The sequence below is a fragment of the Rhinoderma darwinii genome, chromosome 4 (assembly GCF_050947455.1).
Source record: "Rhinoderma darwinii isolate aRhiDar2 chromosome 4, aRhiDar2.hap1, whole genome shotgun sequence".
NCBI classification, from domain to species: domain Eukaryota; kingdom Metazoa; phylum Chordata; class Amphibia; order Anura; family Rhinodermatidae; genus Rhinoderma; species Rhinoderma darwinii.
This window is the reverse complement of record NC_134690.1, coordinates 97,307,023-97,326,806: the sequence shown is the minus strand read 5'-3', so window position 1 is coordinate 97,326,806 and position 19,784 is coordinate 97,307,023. Positions and strand designations below refer to the sequence as shown.

At 37.5% G+C, this 19,784-nt stretch overlaps 1 protein-coding gene across 2 annotated transcripts in view; it reads right to left on the bottom strand.

Moving 5' to 3' along the window:
• Window positions 1–11,499, bottom strand: part of EPHA4 (EPH receptor A4) — a 48,902-nt gene extending 37,403 nt beyond the window's left edge. For both annotated transcript variants that reach the window (XM_075861424.1, XM_075861425.1), the window contains exons 1-3: window positions 11,292–11,499; window positions 7,068–7,135; window positions 4,498–5,161 (exon numbers count right to left, since the gene is read on the bottom strand). In XM_075861424.1, coding sequence (XP_075717539.1) covers window positions 4,498–5,161; window positions 7,068–7,135; window positions 11,292–11,385 — 826 coding nt within the window. In that variant the 5' untranslated portion in view covers window positions 11,386–11,499. The remainder of the gene's footprint in view (window positions 1–4,497; window positions 5,162–7,067; window positions 7,136–11,291) is intronic.
• Window positions 11,500–19,784: the final 8,285 nt, after the last annotated feature.

The window sequence follows — 19,784 nt, the reverse complement described above, 5'->3', positions numbered from 1 at the left end:
AAAGAACTCAGACCAGCGTCAAAGGTGGCGCAGCCCTGACCCACCCTTCTGAGTGTGTTACACCCTCCACCCAGGGTTCAGGGCTCTGAATCACCGGACACTTCACATATTGTACGTGGATAAACAGAATGACTCCTGACCACAGCCTAGTTATTACCTATGGGACAGGGACAGCAAACATGAAATGCACAGGGTATAATGGGGGGTGGGGGGCATGTCCCGGATGTGTTTTACTGCTTTCAGCCTTAACATTCTGGAAAAATAAGACCTCTAGCTCAAATTTTGCTATGGAAGCTCGCATTAAACAAAATTACCTCTAAAAGATTTGCAGACTAAGGCTGAGGGAAATTGCATAATCCGTGGCTAGACATGCCATTTAACCCTGCCAAGGTCTATATGGATTTTTACCGAGCACCAAATTCTCCATAAAATGACAAATGGAATGGGTTAACAACACTTATTTCGCACTGTCCTCATGTTCTTACGACTGACTAGGCCTCTGGTACTTATGGAAAATATAATAAAGATGACATCCTCTTTCCCAAGGACAGACGGATCATCTGGGGTATTTCTTCCAATATCCAATGCCAGAAATCTGCACTGAGGGTGAAGGTGGCACAGTAGAGAACGGACAGCGCCAAAAACATGAAGCAGATGGGGGCGATTAAAAAAAAGAGGCAATGGAAAACAGAAAGAGTATTGATTCAAGGAAAGCACTGACATGCTAATTCATTTGCAACGGTCCTGCTCTTGTTTTGGTCCATTGCTGGCACACTCCAAAAAGGAGATGGATTTTCGATAGTAGATTTTTTTCCTTCCCTTTTTTTTCCTCTGCGCTGCTCATGCACAGGGTAAGCTTAAAATGGGAAACAAACTGTTCAAGGAGGGGTGGACTGGGCTCGGGTGCACTCATGGGACATTGGAAAATCCCTTCTAAAACAGCCACAAAGCAATACTGCTGAAAGCCAGTAATAGAACTCACCCTTCGTAATTCCTGGAGCGTAACACTCGGCTCAGTTTTTCCCTCTACAGGAAAATATGTTGGAAAATTCATTATGTTAGCAGCACCACCCACTAATACAATTGTGGAGGATCATTTTTTATTTTTTTGGGCAACAAGTCTGAATGTTTTTTTTAGGGACTTACAGATGAGGGTCACTGCCGTGGCAAAGTACACTGCTGGAAAATCTTAGACTATTCAAATGTCTGTTAACTTTGGTTACAACCTATTAACTTATATTGCTTTTATTTGCATACATGGTGGCAATGATTTCCAACAGTTGGAGCCAACCGTGTGTGTCATTGTAGACCTGAAATCCAAAATTAGAAGTAAAAAAAAACTTCTACCATTAATGATTTTATCATATTCTCAAAAGAGAAGTGTTGTATTGTACACAGACTAAATGAACTGGTTTGATGACGTCATTGTGATACTTCACTAGGTTTCATCGAAATATTAGAGTTTATTGAGCCTAGGAGCAAGAAATATGCATCCAGGGTTAATTCTCTCTCAGGCCCTGTATAGGCCATAAAATCCAACCATGGCCTCATGGAATTAACCCTCCTTCTACCCAAGTGTCAACCAACAAACTGCTTTGAAACACACTGCTAAGACTTCATGCTGATAGGAATAAAAAAATTTAGATCGGCTCAGCGAGCCGGTTTGTGTCCTAATTACTGTTTATCCTGTGATTAGACCCTTAATAAAAAAGTGAATAAATTCAAGCCCTCACAAACCTCCCAATGCAAAATCTCCCATACCAAAGGGCTCGCTGCAGTGTAAAACTAAATATAAAGAGGGGACACTGGGGAGAGACTATTGTAGACCCCCCAGAAAAATCTCGCAGGAGGTGGGTGAGAGACAGATTTAAAAAGACGTTTGCTTCTAAACACTTCTCCCTTCTGAACTTGTGAACGGCATATGATTTGATCACTATCCGCCAGGCCCTCAATAGGTAGGAGGTTTAGGCCCCAATCCTTGTAAAATTATGTTTATTTCCTTGGTGGCCAGATAAAGCAATGTTCAATATGTACAAAGAATCATATGCAATATGTAAATGGGAAACCATGCCATGCAACAGAATGGGAGAAGCTCTACAGATAGCTGACAATCTCCATTCAGAAGGACAGAAGACACAAAAGCAAAGAAGATACACATAGAAATGGTTTCCTAGACAGTATTTGGTATGGGAGATGATACTCATGAATATTCATGATATCAACATGTAGTTAGGTAAATTATTGTTTGCAAAGTTGAATATTATTCACCTGCTGCTCCATTGAAAATGGTTGTTAGTTACGCAGCAATGTCCCTACTACAATTTAATAATGCTGAAGCCTTTAGAATGGGTATTTATTTGGTATTTATTTTATGGAAAATAAGATGTATCATTGGCGGATTGAAGAAAATGTCTCTCATATATAGTTTACTACCTCTAAAGTAAATGTATATAAGGATCAAATACACCTCTTAGAAAAACAAATATACAAGGATAGAGGCCAAGTGTTTCATCATGTTGCTTTCATGTTGTGATACTTATCTCAGTGCAATGCCCTCAATAATAGTGTATTCTATCATAATGTGTCATCGCTTTCACTAAACACCACTGATAAGATCGCTACTTGCCAGATATCAAGATATCATTTACAAGGACCTTTACATTTTTGCTCCTATCAGATTATAAATGTATCTATTAAATATATACTTTATATATGAATAGCTTCTGGCCATCAGCAGAATAAAATGCTATCTTTCTGATCAGGTAATTGTAGACACGAGAGCTTGTATTTGACTACTTGACCTGAGATCAATGTGTTTCTGATGCCCCTAAACCAACGAGGTAACCTTTAAAGGCCTTCAGGTTGGAGATTCTCTAGCCCTGACCCTTGTCCACTGAGAGCCTGCGGGCCTTTGTCCAACTGAAGATCTTAATCAATCTTTGGTTGTGGCCAGGGAATGACAAGAAGAAGATAGATGAGGGATTGAATGACCGCAGGACCTCCTTCTTGTGTTCGCTCTGCTTGTGTCCAACCTCCTATGGACAGTGAAGGAACAACCTGCTAGCAGGGGTCACAACCTCCAGGCTGGTGTAGCTTTCTTATGCTCTCACTGAGACAATTCATTTTCTCGAAATGTACGTCCATAGCTTTCATCTGTATAAGATCTATGACAAAACTGGACATTGAAGAGGGAAATCCCAAGAGGTTGAATGAATGCCGATAATTTAATATCAGGCACAGTGCCTTGACATCATGGAGTGAGTATGTTGGCAGGGATATGATACAAAGCCGGACAAATGGTGTCCGGCATGCCAGATGCTGCAACCATCAAACGAAACGTTACCAGCGAAGCTCAGGCCACAAGGCCATACAAAATGAGATACATAAAGTCATGGGTACAGAGAATGTATCTATGCGCATCTATATTATACATCTGTGTGTGAGTTTACATGGACTTACCCGTTTTTATTTGGCCTACTAATCATCTTCTCCTAATCTGACAAAGGGTTTGAGGCATGGATCCATTTAGGACTGGTGCCATAAATGCTTTACAAGAGAATTGAACCCTGAGTAATTTGCTGAGGACCTGTGCAGGGATTATGGCACTCTGGGACACAAAAGGGTGGCAAGACTTAAAAGCAGTTCACAGTCCTTTCAATTAAACAGATCATGGGCAACCTGTTGCTTCTTAGAAAACACCATTCCACTAGCAGACCAATGTCTTTGCCAAAGGAAAGAATTATTCCTGTGTCAAGCATTATATATATATTTTTAAATATCGTCAGATAACCTAAAACCGCAAACTAGACACTGTATTGCCAACCAATGCGCCACACACAATGTATCCAACGTTACTGAAGAGAATAAGCAATAAATAAGTAGATTGTTCTCTTGACCCACTCAAATATTAAATGTCAAAAATAAGTCGTTTTGTAAGATTGTATTCCAAAGTCGTGAGGTCAAGATACAGATACATTGAACAGAAGACAAGGGTTCCACACACAAAATGCAAACAGAATATTTACAAGTGACATTATTTGCTATGCACACATTTTCTTACCTAATAGAAACCAGTAAATAAAATACTGGGTTAATCTCAGTTTTGTGGCCTGGGTGAGTGCTTTAAATGCTTCACATATATCCACTATCTAGAATGCATAACTGTATGTGTTAGTAAAATTACCCCAGGTAGTGATGGTTGGAATTTAACTCATCCAGCCTTCTTAAGTAGTTTTTGGATATAAAAATGATTAATTCATAGTCATATGTACTCAGCCAGATCTTGAATACGTCTCCCTGCCTTCTGCCATGCCATGTGTTCATTCTACCTTCCATGCCAGCCCTTGCCACCTGGACCTCTTGGCCCTGTGAGTACAACCCTTCTGTCAACAGCCATCCCAGGGGATCGGCTAATTAATGACTTGTTTCTATTCGTCTTATGTCAGATTCAATTACACAATTTAACACCAGATGGAAACATATAGTTGGGTTTCTTACCTTGACACCCTCCATTGCGCTCTTCATACCCAGCATTACATAGGCAGTTCCCAATAGGCACCAGCCACTCTCCATCAGCTCCACAGTACATCTTAGGCACTTCTTTCTCTTCGGAGTTATTGACACAGGAACCCCGAACTTCCACCAGTGAAGAGGTATCAGACCCTGTAATGGTGTCAGGAAACTGGGCCAGGTTTCGCACAGTCAATGGACATTTCTTGTAAAAAACACGAACAGATACAAGAGCAATGCATGCTCCCACGTCCTGGAAAGCAAGGTAGAAGCCCTCCATGCTAAGTGGACCTACATCTCTGACCTCAGTGTTGAGTTTCATAATTCTGTCTCCAATGTCCACCTGAGTGAAGCTTTCGTCTGCTGCAATTGTGTCAATTTTAACATACTGTGTTTCACGGATATAACGTTCCTTATCATTGTTGGATTCATAGTAGTACAAATTGAAGGTCTCTTTGCAAGTGCCCATCACTCCAGGCAAGCTGTTACAGTCCCTTAAAGTGAACTTAATCTCAACATACACTCTTTGTGCCCCACTTCGGGGGATCCAGTCAGTCCTTAACCAGTTGTTCTGGCTTGGTTCCATTACATTGCAGACTTGATAGGTTCTGATAGGTGTGTTCTTCTCATCCATAATGCTAACCTCTTCCCACTGCAATGAAATCAATCATTAGAAACTCTTTTCTTACACATATTTTTCCTTAGCACAGAATAATTTATTATATTAAACCACAGTACTCTTGTCTAGCGCCTCCTGTTGGTCACAGAAAATAAAGTGCATGTTGCTGACAGTGAGAAATTATATTTAACAAATGAACAAATATATATATATATATATATATATATATATATATATATATATATATATATATATATATATATATATATTATACAAAAAATATTTACTATCTAGTCAGATGTCAAGCCCAGTATTCAAAAATTAACCTTTGCAACCTAAATTGTGTCCCCTTTCAAAAAAAGTGAGCCTCTGTTATAAGCCATCGACTAAACTGTTTATCAAAATATATTTTATTTAAGAAAACCTCAATTTCAGAATAAAGTATTATTCTTTTTTTCAGCAGAGAACCTAAGTGAATATTGAGAAAGAACAAATGCTACCACCTACAGAGGATTTCTGACTGTCCATGTACTATTAAATTTTTTACTAGCAGTATAAAAATAACCTACATACGTATGCAAGGTTTGGAGGAAACTGTCATATCCACAGGGAGACAGGAGAGTGGCAACTGAAATCAGCATCACTTAACTATTACTGTAGCCCTGCCAGTCTCCATATTACCAATACTGCAAGACATTCATATCATGTCAGGTTATAGGTGACTGTCAAGATTATATGTCTATTTCTAATACATTTCTGGGGCTGGAATGTATGGCAAAGAGCTGCAATAAAATTCTGGTGTATAAAAATAAACAGAAATAAAAAAGGCAATTTATTTTTTGACTATATAAAATAGGCCTTACTCAGAAAAAGATGTCCAGGTCTATGCAAAATACGATCCTGAACAATTGATGGGGCCAAATGATGATGAGGCGAAGGGCTAATATAGTGCAAGAAAAGTGGACCAACCTATGTCACCCATTTAAGACATCATTGGTCCATAGAACAAAGTTACAGTTTACTGCATATTCCGCAGCATTATGTTACATTGTTAGAAGCCTCAGTAGATAAATGATGATGTTCCTCAAGGTCATACTGAAAAATCATCAGATGGACGGCACCAAACCTTGACATGCATGTGATTCGGTCTCCCCAAACTCTTACACCTTACATGGCTTGTGTGGGAAAGGGACAGGCTGTTTCTCGGAACAAAGCCCCATAGGCTAAAGAAATGTGAAGCAAACCGTCTACTGCAACAATCAAGAAGCAAATATAAGCTGGACATGATGCCAGCTGCCTGTCCGTCCCCCTGGATCCTCTGCTGCCGACATCTGCTCCGACCATTACATCAACTAGAGAATCCAGAGGTAGAGCAGGTCAGATATAGGGATGGTTAGTTCCCTATATGCAGAATACCTATATTCCCTTGATATGGATATCTTATGTAAATGAATCTATTTAACATTCACACCTCGTATGCGTAATGTATGCCCTAGTGGTTGTAACAATTCACGTACAGAGTCCTCGGAGGTATTTTAGGGTTTACTACCAGGAAAAATAATACAAATTAGAATAGCAATCTTATTGACAAATCCAAAAACATTATAACTTCTATCTCTATTCGATGAATTTACACAAATATAAAATACCATAAAAGAAATTCTTCACCCCTGATAACTATATTATGTTGCCTATTATTGGTAAGTGATCCAGCACAATCTTAGTTTTCACAAAAAAAACACACAAAAAAAATAATAATTTGTCGGCGACAGTTAACCAACTAAAATATAAAGTTACAGGCCCAGAAAGGGTAACTGATATGGAGGACTGCAGAGGTAATAGGCCACTCTGTATAATCAGCCCAAAATGAGCCTCTGTGAATCACAAAGGGTCAATCATCCCATTATCTTCTATTAATTGTACAAAATCAAGAACTTACCCCTCCTTCTAAAGGACTAGCTATCCAGCCAAGTTCTCCCTGTACAGACCTGGAATCCAAGAGGGTAACTGAAAAGAGAAGAGCGTGGATACTTGTAAGCGACATGTGCAATAAAGAATGATTCACAATAGTCTAAGGGCTCCATCTTGGGATACTATACAGAACTGGTTCACAATAGTCTATGAAATCCATGCTGGAATATGTGACAATAGTCTATGTGCTCCATCTCAGAATATGACAGAGAATTGCATTGAGACAATAATGAAATCATTCTTATTTTATATACAAAATGCACTGTTGTTATAAACATATATGTCTGAATACAGAAACAATATATATATATATTTATATATATAAAAGGTTAAACAAATTCCTTTGTTAATACATTGTAGAGGAACTCATTCGTTATAGGCCATATGGTGGGACCCATAGATTATGTATCTGCATTACTGTAATACAGTATCTCATATTTCTTGTGTTTAATTACCTTTAAAGATTTCTGTATCATATATATATACATGCACATACTGTATATGCATCAGGATACATATACATTTTCAATACATATATAAGTTCACACACACGGGTGAAGTCCCCTCTGCCATCGAGGCAGTAATGTGACTCATGGATAATAATTCTCCAGTTTTCTTCTACAATTGATACCAAATCCCAATGTCTCTATTTTCAGGAAAATATCCCCCCGATCCCGCACTTACTCGGCAGCCCTGAAATCTACATTCATCTGGATTCCTTTAAGGTAGATGGGAGATACAAAGAGAACAATGGGTCTCATTTTATACAAAAAGAGGGAATAAGGGGAAAGAGAAAGGCAGACGTGACCAGCATTCACACCACCGCCTCCAGTGCAACTTTATGGCTGCCAAGTTTACCATGGGCATAAAGCTCTGCATCTTAAAAAAAGGCACACACCATATAATATAGATGATAGATAGATAGATAGATAGATAGATAGATAGATAGATAGATAGATAGATAGATAGATAGATAGATAGATAGATAGATAGATAGATAGATAGATAGATAGATGATAGATAGATAGATAGATAGATAGATAGATAGATAGATAGATAGATAGATAGATAGATAGATAGATAGATAGATAGATAGATAGATAGATAGATAGATAGACCATGCACAGATGATATTTCTACGAAAGAAGGTATAATGCACTGCTAAGTGTACTTAGATACACACCAGTACAATGCTACATACGATTAGATACACCTCAGTACAAAGCTATATGCCCTTAGATACAACAAAGTACCAAGCTTTATGCCCTATCCCAGCACAAATCTATATAGCTTTAGATACATCCCAGAACAAAGCTATATGTTCTTAGATACACCCCAGCACAAAGCTATTTGCCCTTAGATACATCCCAGCATAAAGCTTTATGCCCTTAGATAACCCAGCACTAAGAATTATGCCCTTAGATACAACCCAGCACAAAGCTATAAGCAGTTAGATAAATCCCAGCATAAAGTTATATGTCCTTAGATACAACCCAGTGCAAAACTACAGCACTTAGATACAACCCAGCACACAGCTATATACCCTTAGATACAACCCAGCACACAGCTATATACCCTTAGATACAACCCAGCACACAGCTATATGCAACCCAATATCAAGATAATACTTTGTGATATAGCCAAATAAATAGCTCTACTGTATGTGCTTACATACACCCTAATATAAAGCTATATGTCCTTCCATACACCCCAATATAAAGCTATATGTCCTTCCATACACCCCAATATAAAGCTATATGTCCGTCCATACACCCCAATATAAAGCTATATGTCCTTCCATACACCCCAATATAAAGCTATATGTCCTTCCATACACCCCAATATAAAGCTATATGTCCTTCCATACACCCCAATATAAAGCTATATGTCCTTCCATACACCCCAATATAAAGCTATATGTCCTTCCATACACCCAAATATAAAGCTATATGTCCTTCCATACACCCCAATATAAAGCTATATGTCCTTCCATACACCCCAATATAAAGCTATATGTCCGTCCATACACCCCAATATAAAGCTATATGTCCTTCCATACACCCCAATATAAAGCTATATGTCCTTCCATACACCCCAATATAAAGCTATATGTCCTTCCATACACCCCAATATAAAGCTATATGTCCTTCCATACACCCCAATATAAAGCTATATGTCCTTCCATACACCCAAATATAAAGCTATATGTCCTTCCATACACCCCAATATAAAGCTATATGCCCCTCCATACAACCTAATAAAAAGCCATATGTCCTTCCACACACCCCAATATAAAGCTATATGTCCTTCCATACAACCTAATATAAAGCTTTATGTCCTTCCATACACCCCAATATAAAGCTATATGTCCTTCCATACACCCCAATATAAAGCTATATACCCTTCCATACACCCCAATATAAAGCTATATACCCTTCCATACAACCTAATATAAAGCTATATGCCCTTCCATACACCCTAATATAAAGCTATATCTCCTTCCATACACCCCAATATAAAGCTATATGTCCTTCCATACACCCTAATATAAAGCTATATGTCCTTCCATACACCCTAATATAAAGCTATATGTCCTTCCATACACCCCAATATAAAGCTATATTCCCTAGAATATCCCACGAATCTGCAGATTCCAGAGTCCATCCTTGGTGGCCAGTACACATAGTGTGGCTCCGCGAATCCACATCTACTAACAGGTTGCGCGTCCGGTGCGGGGATAATAGCGGGAGCTGGCACCCCAATGAGCGCACTATACCCTCAGGTGCCAAGGTGAGCACTCTGTGTGCCCGGGTATCGCAGCCCTGCAGCACACACAACACTATGTGCAGTACACAGCTCCTACCAGATTCTCATATCAGCATATACATCTAGTGTCTCACAGACATATCTCCTATTCTACATATTATATTAATCTGGTAATCCATATATACATCATTCACCCTAATAAACTAGTAATCCATATTCACATTACTCATCCTAGTAATCTAGTAATCCGTGTGTATATATATATATATATATATATATATATATCATACTTTCTAGTAATCCATACACATCAGTCATCCTAGTAATCTAGTAAACAAATACACATCATACATCCTAGTAATCTAAATATTCATCATACATCCTAGTAACCTAATAATCCATACAAACATCATAGTAACCTAATAATCCATACAAACATCATAGTAACCTAATAATCCATAGATACATCATACATCCTAGTATTCTACAGACATACTTAAACTCTAGTATTCCAAATATACATCCGATAATCCACATATACATATATTATTCTTTATATACATCTATATATACACAGACAATATAGCTTTACCACAATATTTTGAATCTAATAATCCACATATACATGCAATAATCCATATTAAATAATACAGGCTAATAATCCACATATACATCTCATATCATACACACACATTATATCTACATTCCAACATATTTATTCAGAGTTCTGCATACACGTCATACCCCCTAGTAATCCAGTATTCCACATATAGATCAAATAATACACATGTAGGTATCGAATTATGTGAATAAATATACTAGTAATCTGATAATGTACATCTAGTTTTCCATTTATAAAGTGCATCAATCCACATATACACTCGTCCAAACATCTAGTAATCCGCATACACACCGTGCAGCCTAGCAATCTAGTAATCCGCATATTTATGTGTTAATCCACATATAGTCTATGCAGTTTAGTAATATATATATATATATATATATATATATATATATATATATACACACATATACATATATATATAGTAACCCAGATATACACCGGGCAGCCTAGTAGTATGGTGCTGCACATATACCCCGTGCAGAGCTGTCAAGTCTATTGCGGAGTGCAGACACTATACACAGGACCCCAGGAGTGATGATCCAGATCAGATCCACATCCAACTTCTATTCCATCCACCGGCAACATCACAGTGAAACTTCGTCCTTGTGCTGCACACCTCATCCACGAGGAAACTTCCGTAGTTGGATCCAGTAGATCTCCATAAATCCACCTCTGTCTAATATTAGGGTCACCACCATTCCAGAGCCCTGACCCGAGAGCTCCGTGCATATACCAAGCCCAGAGGATCCGCGGAGTAGCAGTAGCTGCAGTAGTAGTGATCGGCAGTGATCCCAGTCTTACCTTCACTGGCTGGATAGATCCTAGATCCCGTAACTGCACAACTGAGGCCAAAGAACAGAGAAGACAAGATGCAGTGTACAATAATCCCAGCCATGGTGGCTGCTGGAGCTGTGGACGGAGGAGGAGGATGATGATGATGATGATGGGGACTGCACACTCTGTGCCCGCTCTACTTCCCTGCAGTATCCCAGTGGAATAAATGCTTCAAGTTTTAGTACGGCTGCAAGACATTGCCAGGGAGGCGGGGCCGCTGGGCTTTCCTTCACTCAATATTCCTTCAACCAATCACAGGGAGAGGGTCGGCGAGAGGGGTAGACCATGCCCCTCCCCATTTACCTGGACTGGCCCGTCATCTCCAGACGGAGGGAGAGAGAGACAGAGAGAGAGAGAGAGAGAGAGACTGAGACTTATAACCTACGGAGAGTCACTGCCTCAGCCAGCCCGGTGCTGCTCACTGGGACATAGATCTATCTATCTATCTATCTATCTATCTATCTATCTATCTATCTATCTATCTATCTATCTATCTATCTATCTATCTATCTATCTATCTATCTATCTATCTATCTATCTATCTATCTATCTCATATCTATCTATCTATCTATCTATCTATCTATCTATCTATCTATCTATCTATCTATCTATCTATCTATCTATCTATCTATCTATCTATCATCTATCTATGTATCTATCTATCTATCTATCTATCTATCTATCTATCTATCTATCTATCTATCTATCTATCTATCTATCTATCTATCTATGTCATATCTATCTATCTATCTATCTATCTATCTATCTATCTATCTATCTATCATCTATCTATCTATCTATCTATCTATCTATCTATCTATCTATCTATCTATCTATCTATCTATCTATCTATCTATCTATCTATCTATCTCATATCTATCTATCTATCTATCTATCTATCTATCTATCTATCTATCTATCTATCTATCTATCTATCTATCTATCTATCTATCTATCTATCTATCTCATATCTATCTATCTATCTATCTATCTATCTATCTATCTATCTATCTATCTATCTATCTATCTATCTATCTATCTATCTATCTATCTATCTATCTATCTATCTATCATCTATCTCATATCTATCTATCTATCTATCTATCTATCTATCTATCTATCTATCTATCATCTATCTCATATCTATCTATCTATCTATCTATCTATCTATCTATCTATCTATCTATCTATCTATCTATCTATCTATCTATCTATCTATCTATCTATCTCATATCTATCTATCTATCTATCTATCTATCTATCTATCTATCTATCTATCTATCTATCTATCTCATATCTATCTATCTATCTATCTATCTATCTATCTATCTATCTATCTATCTATCTATCTATCTATCTATTTATCTATCTAATATCTATCTATCTATCTATCTATCTATCTATCTATCTATCTATCTATCTATCTATCTATCTATCTATCTATGTCATATCTATCTATCTATCTATCTATCTATCTATCTATCTATCTATCATCTATCTATCTATCTATCTATCTATCTATCTCATATCTATCTATCTATCTATCTATCTATCTATCTATCTATCTATCTATCTATCTATCTATCTCATATCTATCTATCTATCTATCTATCTATCTATCTATCTATCTATCTATCTATCTATCTATCTATCTATCTATCTATCTATCTATCTATCATCTATCTCATATCTATCTATCTATCTATCTATCTATCTATCTATCTATCTATCTATCTATCTATCTATCTATCTATCTATCTATCTATCTATCTATCTATCTATCTATCTATCTATCTATCTATCATCTATCTCATATCTATCTATCTATCTATCTATCTATCTATCTATCTATCTATCTATCTATCTATCTATCTATCTATCTATCTATCTATCTATCTATCTCATATCTATCTATCTATCTATCTATCTATCTATCTATCTATCTATCTATCTATCTATCTATCTATCTATCTATCTATCTATCTATCTATCTATCTATCTATTTATCTATCTAATATCTATCTATCTATCTATCTATCTATCTATCTATCTATCTATCTATCTATCCATCTATCTATCTATCTATCTATCTATCTATCTATCTATCTATCTATCTATCTATCTATCTATCTATCTATCTATCTATCTATCTATCTATCTATCTATCTATGTCATATCTATCTATCTATCTATCTATCTATCTATCTATCTATCTATCTATCTATCTATCTATCTATCTATCTATCTATCTCATATCTATCTAATATCTATCTATCTATCTATCTATCTATCTATCTATCTATCTATCTATCTATCTATCTATCTATCTATCTATCTATCTATCTATCTATCTATCTATCTATCTATCTATCTATCTATCTATCTATCTATCCATCCCTCTCGCTCTCTCTCTCTCTCTCTCTGTCAGTCTGTCTGTCTGTCTATCTTTCCAATTATCTGTTATCTATCTATATTATCTATGTATCTATTATCTATCTTTTATTAACCCATAAACTGCCCCTTTTCCATATTGTTATGGAAAATGGTTCACATAGTTGTTACAATAATATATTTAAAAAGTTACAGCCATTTTTTTTATGTTGTCTTGACAAAAACGTAACACTTGTCATTCATTAGATAAATATGTAGCGACATTATAAAACACACAACTGTGATAAATGGTCCTATAGGTGACATATACAGTGTGAGTCATTTTTTCACATACGACTAAGACAAATGTCCTTAGGAAAAAAAAAAGAAAAATTGATGTAAAGTTATTTGTGTTTTCTATGTAGCGTTGGTCATTGTGCGACATTTACTTTTACTATAACACAAAGTGCCGGAAATGTATGATAGCAAATTGCGATCGCAAGGATTCTCCTTTGTGACATATTCCTCATAAAACGTAAGACATTTGTATGCATATGTCGCCTGTCGGAGACATTTTTTGTAGATGACCCCCCTGTGTCTAGACATCCGCATGTTATCTACCCAGTGCTGGAGGAAGTGGAGAATGTAACGGCGACGTGCCATGATGTTATTCACACCTGGACTTCCCCAGGTTTAGCTTTGCCCCGGCATGTCACACAAGTGCAGCCATTGACTCCGTGTCCCCGGCCACTCGCACATCCAGCGGCTCATGTGAAGTATTATAGGCATGCACACGCCTGGGAGCGCATTCTCATGACACTGCTGCTTCACTTCTTGCTATGGCTGCAAGCAATCATTTTGCTATTAAAACATAATCCCCCTTGGATCTGAATCTGCAGCATCTCACTTATTTGAACCTATGATGCAGAACTGCATTGCACCATAGAAAATGGAAAGCCTTTGCTTTCCATGATCCTTTATCATGTTGTCCTTGCTTTATTCTGCACCCGGTGATGTTGAAAAGATCAGGGTCAATTGCGATACAGATCAAATAAGGCTCTGTTCACCCCATCTTATTGCATCCTGTCTTTTTCAAGAGTAGAGCCTGTTTATATCTTCAATGGAGGCTCCGTTAGGAGCAGAGCAACGGAAACACTGAACGCAAATGTGAACAGGCCCTTAGAAAGAAAGGTACCCATCAAAGAAACAAGATTTATCTAGCCGACATCCTTTTGGTGTTCTTTGTCCAATAAAAAAAAAACAGTACTTTTAACTGGATATAAAAAAATGTGGTGTGAACCTAGCCTAATAGATATCTTCCTGCTCAGAATGGACACAAGCAAGAAACATTATCAAAGATCCGTCAGCAGCACTGAAGCAATAAATTGCAGATGTGGTCACCAGCCAGGGAGGAGCGAGAGCAGCTAAGCTTCCATCCAGGGCAAGGTCAAAGACCTTAGATGTTGGAGGGAGATTTAGAGAAATATTGCCATAATACTATCTAAATAAAAGATCTATACATCATCTAGGTAATTCCATCATTCAGTGCCAAATAACCCACAACACTGCCATATAGTGCCTACATAATACTGCCATATAGTGCCTACATAATACTACTACCATATAGTGCCTACATAATACTGCCATATAGTGCCTACATAATACTGCCATATAGTGTCTACATAATACTGCAATATAGTGCCTACATAATACTGCCATATAGTGCCTACATAATACTGCCATATAGTGCCTACATAATACTGCCATATAGTGCCTACATAATACTTCCATATAGTGCCTATATGATACTGCCACATAGTGCCTACATAATACTACCATATAGTGCCTACATAATACTGCCATATAGTGCCTACATAATACTGCCATATAGTGCCTATATGATACTGCCACATAGTGCCTACATAATACTACCATATAGTGCCTACATAATACTGCCATATAGTGCCTATATGATACTGCCACATAGTGCCTACATAATACTAACATATAGTGCCTACATAATACTGCCATATAGTGCCTATATGATACTGCCACATAGTGCCTACATAATACTACCATATAGTGACTACATAATACTGCCATATAGTGCCTGCATAATACTGCCATATAGTGCCTACATAATACTGCCCTATAGTGCCTACATAATACTTCCATATAGTGCCTACATAATACTGCCATATAGTGCCTACATAATACTACTACCATATAGTGCCTACATAATACTGCCATATAGTGCCTACATAATACTACTACCATATAGTGCCTACATAATACTGCCCTATAGTGCCTACATAATACTTCCATATAGTGCCTACATAATACTGCCATATAGTGCCTACATAATACTACTACCATATAGTGCCTACATAATACTGCCATATAGTGCCTACATAATACTACTACCATATAGTGCCTACATAATACTGCCATATAGTGCCTACATAATACTACTACCATATAGTGCCTACATAATACTACCATATAGTGCCTACATAATACTGCCATATAGTGCCTATATGATACTGCCACATAGTGCCTACATAATACTAACATATAGTGCCTACATAATACTGCCATATAGTGCCTATATGATACTGCCACATAGTGCCTACATAATACTACCATATAGTGACTACATAATACTGCCATATAGTGCCTGCATAATACTGCCATATAGTGCCTACATAATACTGCCCTATAGTGCCTACATAATACTTCCATATAGTGCCTACATAATACTGCCATATAGTGCCTACATAATACTACTACCATATAGTGCCTACATAATACTGCCATATAGTGCCTACATAATACTACTACCATATAGTGCCTACATAATACTGCCCTATAGTGCCTACATAATACTTCCATATAGTGCCTACATAATACTGCCATATAGTGCCTACATAATACTACTACCATATAGTGCCTACATAATACTGCCATATAGTGCCTACATAATACTACTACCATATAGTGCCTACATAATACTGCCATATAGTGCCTACATAATACTACTACCATATAGTGCCTACATAATACTGCCATATAGTGCCTACATAATACTACTACCATATAGTGCCTACATAATACTGCCATATAGTGCCTACATAATACTGCCATATAGTGCCTACATAATACTACTATATAGTGCCTAAATAATACTACCATATAGTACCTACATAATACCGCAGCTGGCTCTATTATTCCCAATTTTACAATGAGCTGCCCATTTATCTCATGCTATAATTTGGCGCTCTTTCTGACAGCCATTTATACAGTACTGAAAGGGATCTTGTCTGTTAGTCATTGAAGTACTGGACGTGCCAGTAGATCTGATGATGTCGCTATAAAAAAGATTCACTGTAAATTAGAAATAATGCTTTCAATGGTATTCGGATTGCCATATTCCCCCTTATCACTCCCACCCATTACCACAATCCTCCTACCCCTCCCCCACACTGTGCTCATGTTTCTGTTTATTTTAAGAGCTCTAATGCTAACGTATAAATATATCTTGTAATAATAGATATTACAAGTTCGTCTATGACGACTACACCTATAATTATCTCATTGCTATAAAAGTATGGGAAAGTTCTCATGTAATTATTAAATAAACATGTTCAACATGAGAAGGATCATTGTGAAATACATAACTATCTTCCACGCAGACGGACAGAATTTCATTCTCAGATGGCGTCTGATTTTTAGAATTATTGTGGATTTTTGGGGTTCTCTTTCACATGTCAGAAATGCAGCAAGTTCTTGGGTTTATGTGGGGCTCCTGCTATAAGACCATTTACACAGAGCGACCACCAAGTTAACCATATCAGCTTCTATTTCCCCCAACCGGAAGTCTTTAAAATGTACAACCAGTTCTCTGAATGATGAATGACATTTGTCATCGTCATTCTCCTTGGTGAACCAAGGGGACAATCTTTTCTACTTCTCATTGTCCTTCGGATTTGAAGAAAGATGACTTCATGTAAATGGCCCTATGAATGTAAATGTCATCCTCTCTTAAAGGGGTCTCTACATTAGACAACCTCTTCTTTTTTCCTATTAGAGCATGTGGAGCTAATATCAAAGGGTACCTCAACCCGATCCAGTGCTGTGGGGGACTATAGGTGTCCATTCCCTGTTCTCCAAGAAAAAACAAGAATTTAGATTGACGCTATATTAAGATTAGAGCCGATCATAAAGGATCACATCAGAAATCTTGATCGCCAGCTGGCAGGTAGACCTGCAATCTCAGCCGGTCATCCCCTGTACAGAATAATATTCATATACAACAGACAACCAATGTGTATGTTGAAATAGTCCACATTAGTGCGGACTGATGGTGACGTGACGTGACTATAGTATGTGTCGTCTTGTCCTAGAAGTGACTTTGTATCTGAGGCCTGTAAAAGAAGGGGGAGACGGCCTATATATCTGCAAGGCATCATTCCCAGATATTAAAATAAGACAGATTTCCATGTAATATATTCAGCGCATTTACATTCCCAGTTATTACCGGGAAACCGTTAAGAAGCTGTAATATGGAGCATATTTAACTCTTGTGATGCCGGTATTGAAAGGATCGTGTTGTAGGCAATATGGCTGCTGTCTATCTTGCTCAATCCCTCCATGACACTACAGTGTGACTCCTAGGAAGACCTGTACCATGTGAGAAGCCTGTCTCTATATTCCGAATAATCTCCGTGCAAGCAGCAGTATGCATGACTCCAGGCAACTCGGCGAGCCCCGTGCAATTGTCAGTGAAAAATGGATGGCCCAGTTAATGAATTTGGTTGTTAACAGTGTTTGCGGTGCAGAAAGTGGCAATTTAAAGCTTTTTCCACTTTCATGTGGCGAGCTGCGAGCTGAACAATGATTTAAAGAGTGTCATGGGACTTTCCATAAATGTCTGCTTCTTACAACATGAAGCAACAGCGCCACCTAGTGAGCAATATGGAATCTGTGATACTTATGACATGGAATTACTAGAATTTCCTGTTCTGTGAGACGCGTTTATTATCTATTAAAAGGTACACAGGCGGCTCCATGTATCATACGGCCTATGCAGTTAGTGTAGGGTTATGCCTCATTTACAAAAAAAAGACTATAAATAACAAATACGGCAATGTTCACACTAGTGTTAGGTTTCATTCTGTAAAGTTTCTGCTGCTGTTTTACAGCCGGAATAGTTGTTTATTGCGATATGCATCACTAAAAAAAAAAATCAAGAATCCTGATGATTCCTATACAAGCCAATGGTAACCCTCGGGATCCATTGCAAAATGTATTCATCATATCCACGATGGATTCTCTGAACATGGAACCTATGATGTGAGTGTGAACAGAGCCTAATGGAAAAACAGCAAATCCTTCTTCTTTAGTCTTATACAACCCCTTTACCATCATAAAGGGGCAACATTAATCCCCTGCTATCACAGAGAACACAATAGTGCTGTGTAGACTATAGGCCCAGGCCGATACTATCCCTTCAGGTCTATCTACTATTGCGTAGAGTGTGTATACTGGAGTATTTCTATTTTAAACAGCAAGTGTTTGATGACTGTTTTATTCCAATTATTATTTCTTATTATTATTATTGTTGTTTTTTGTTTTTTTTCATGGATCCAATCGAGATTCTTCTCAAGATAAGATACTGAATGCAATTTATTAGGAAAAAATCATGTTTGAAAAAAGCCGCGATGTCACAAAACGTAGAATCATGTCATTTATTTCTCAGTCAGAAAGACGTATCCAGGTCTCTTTTTCCAGATCTGCTGCCGTTGATCAGCGGGTGACTTTCCGGCCTCACTCACTCACTCACACAACACTGTTAAACATCATTTGGGCTGTAAAACATTAAAGGTGGTTGAGAAGGTAGATGTCATGGGTGAGCGCTTTCTCATTAAAGGAGCGAATCAAAGGAAAAATGAGCTGTTAAAAATTAAATAAATTCACAACCATTTATATGAAATAGCTTACGCACGTGATTTGTACAAAACTTATACCGTATATATGTAACATTTTGTCAGGGACTAAATAGTCAAATATTAAACAATACTAGTCAATGG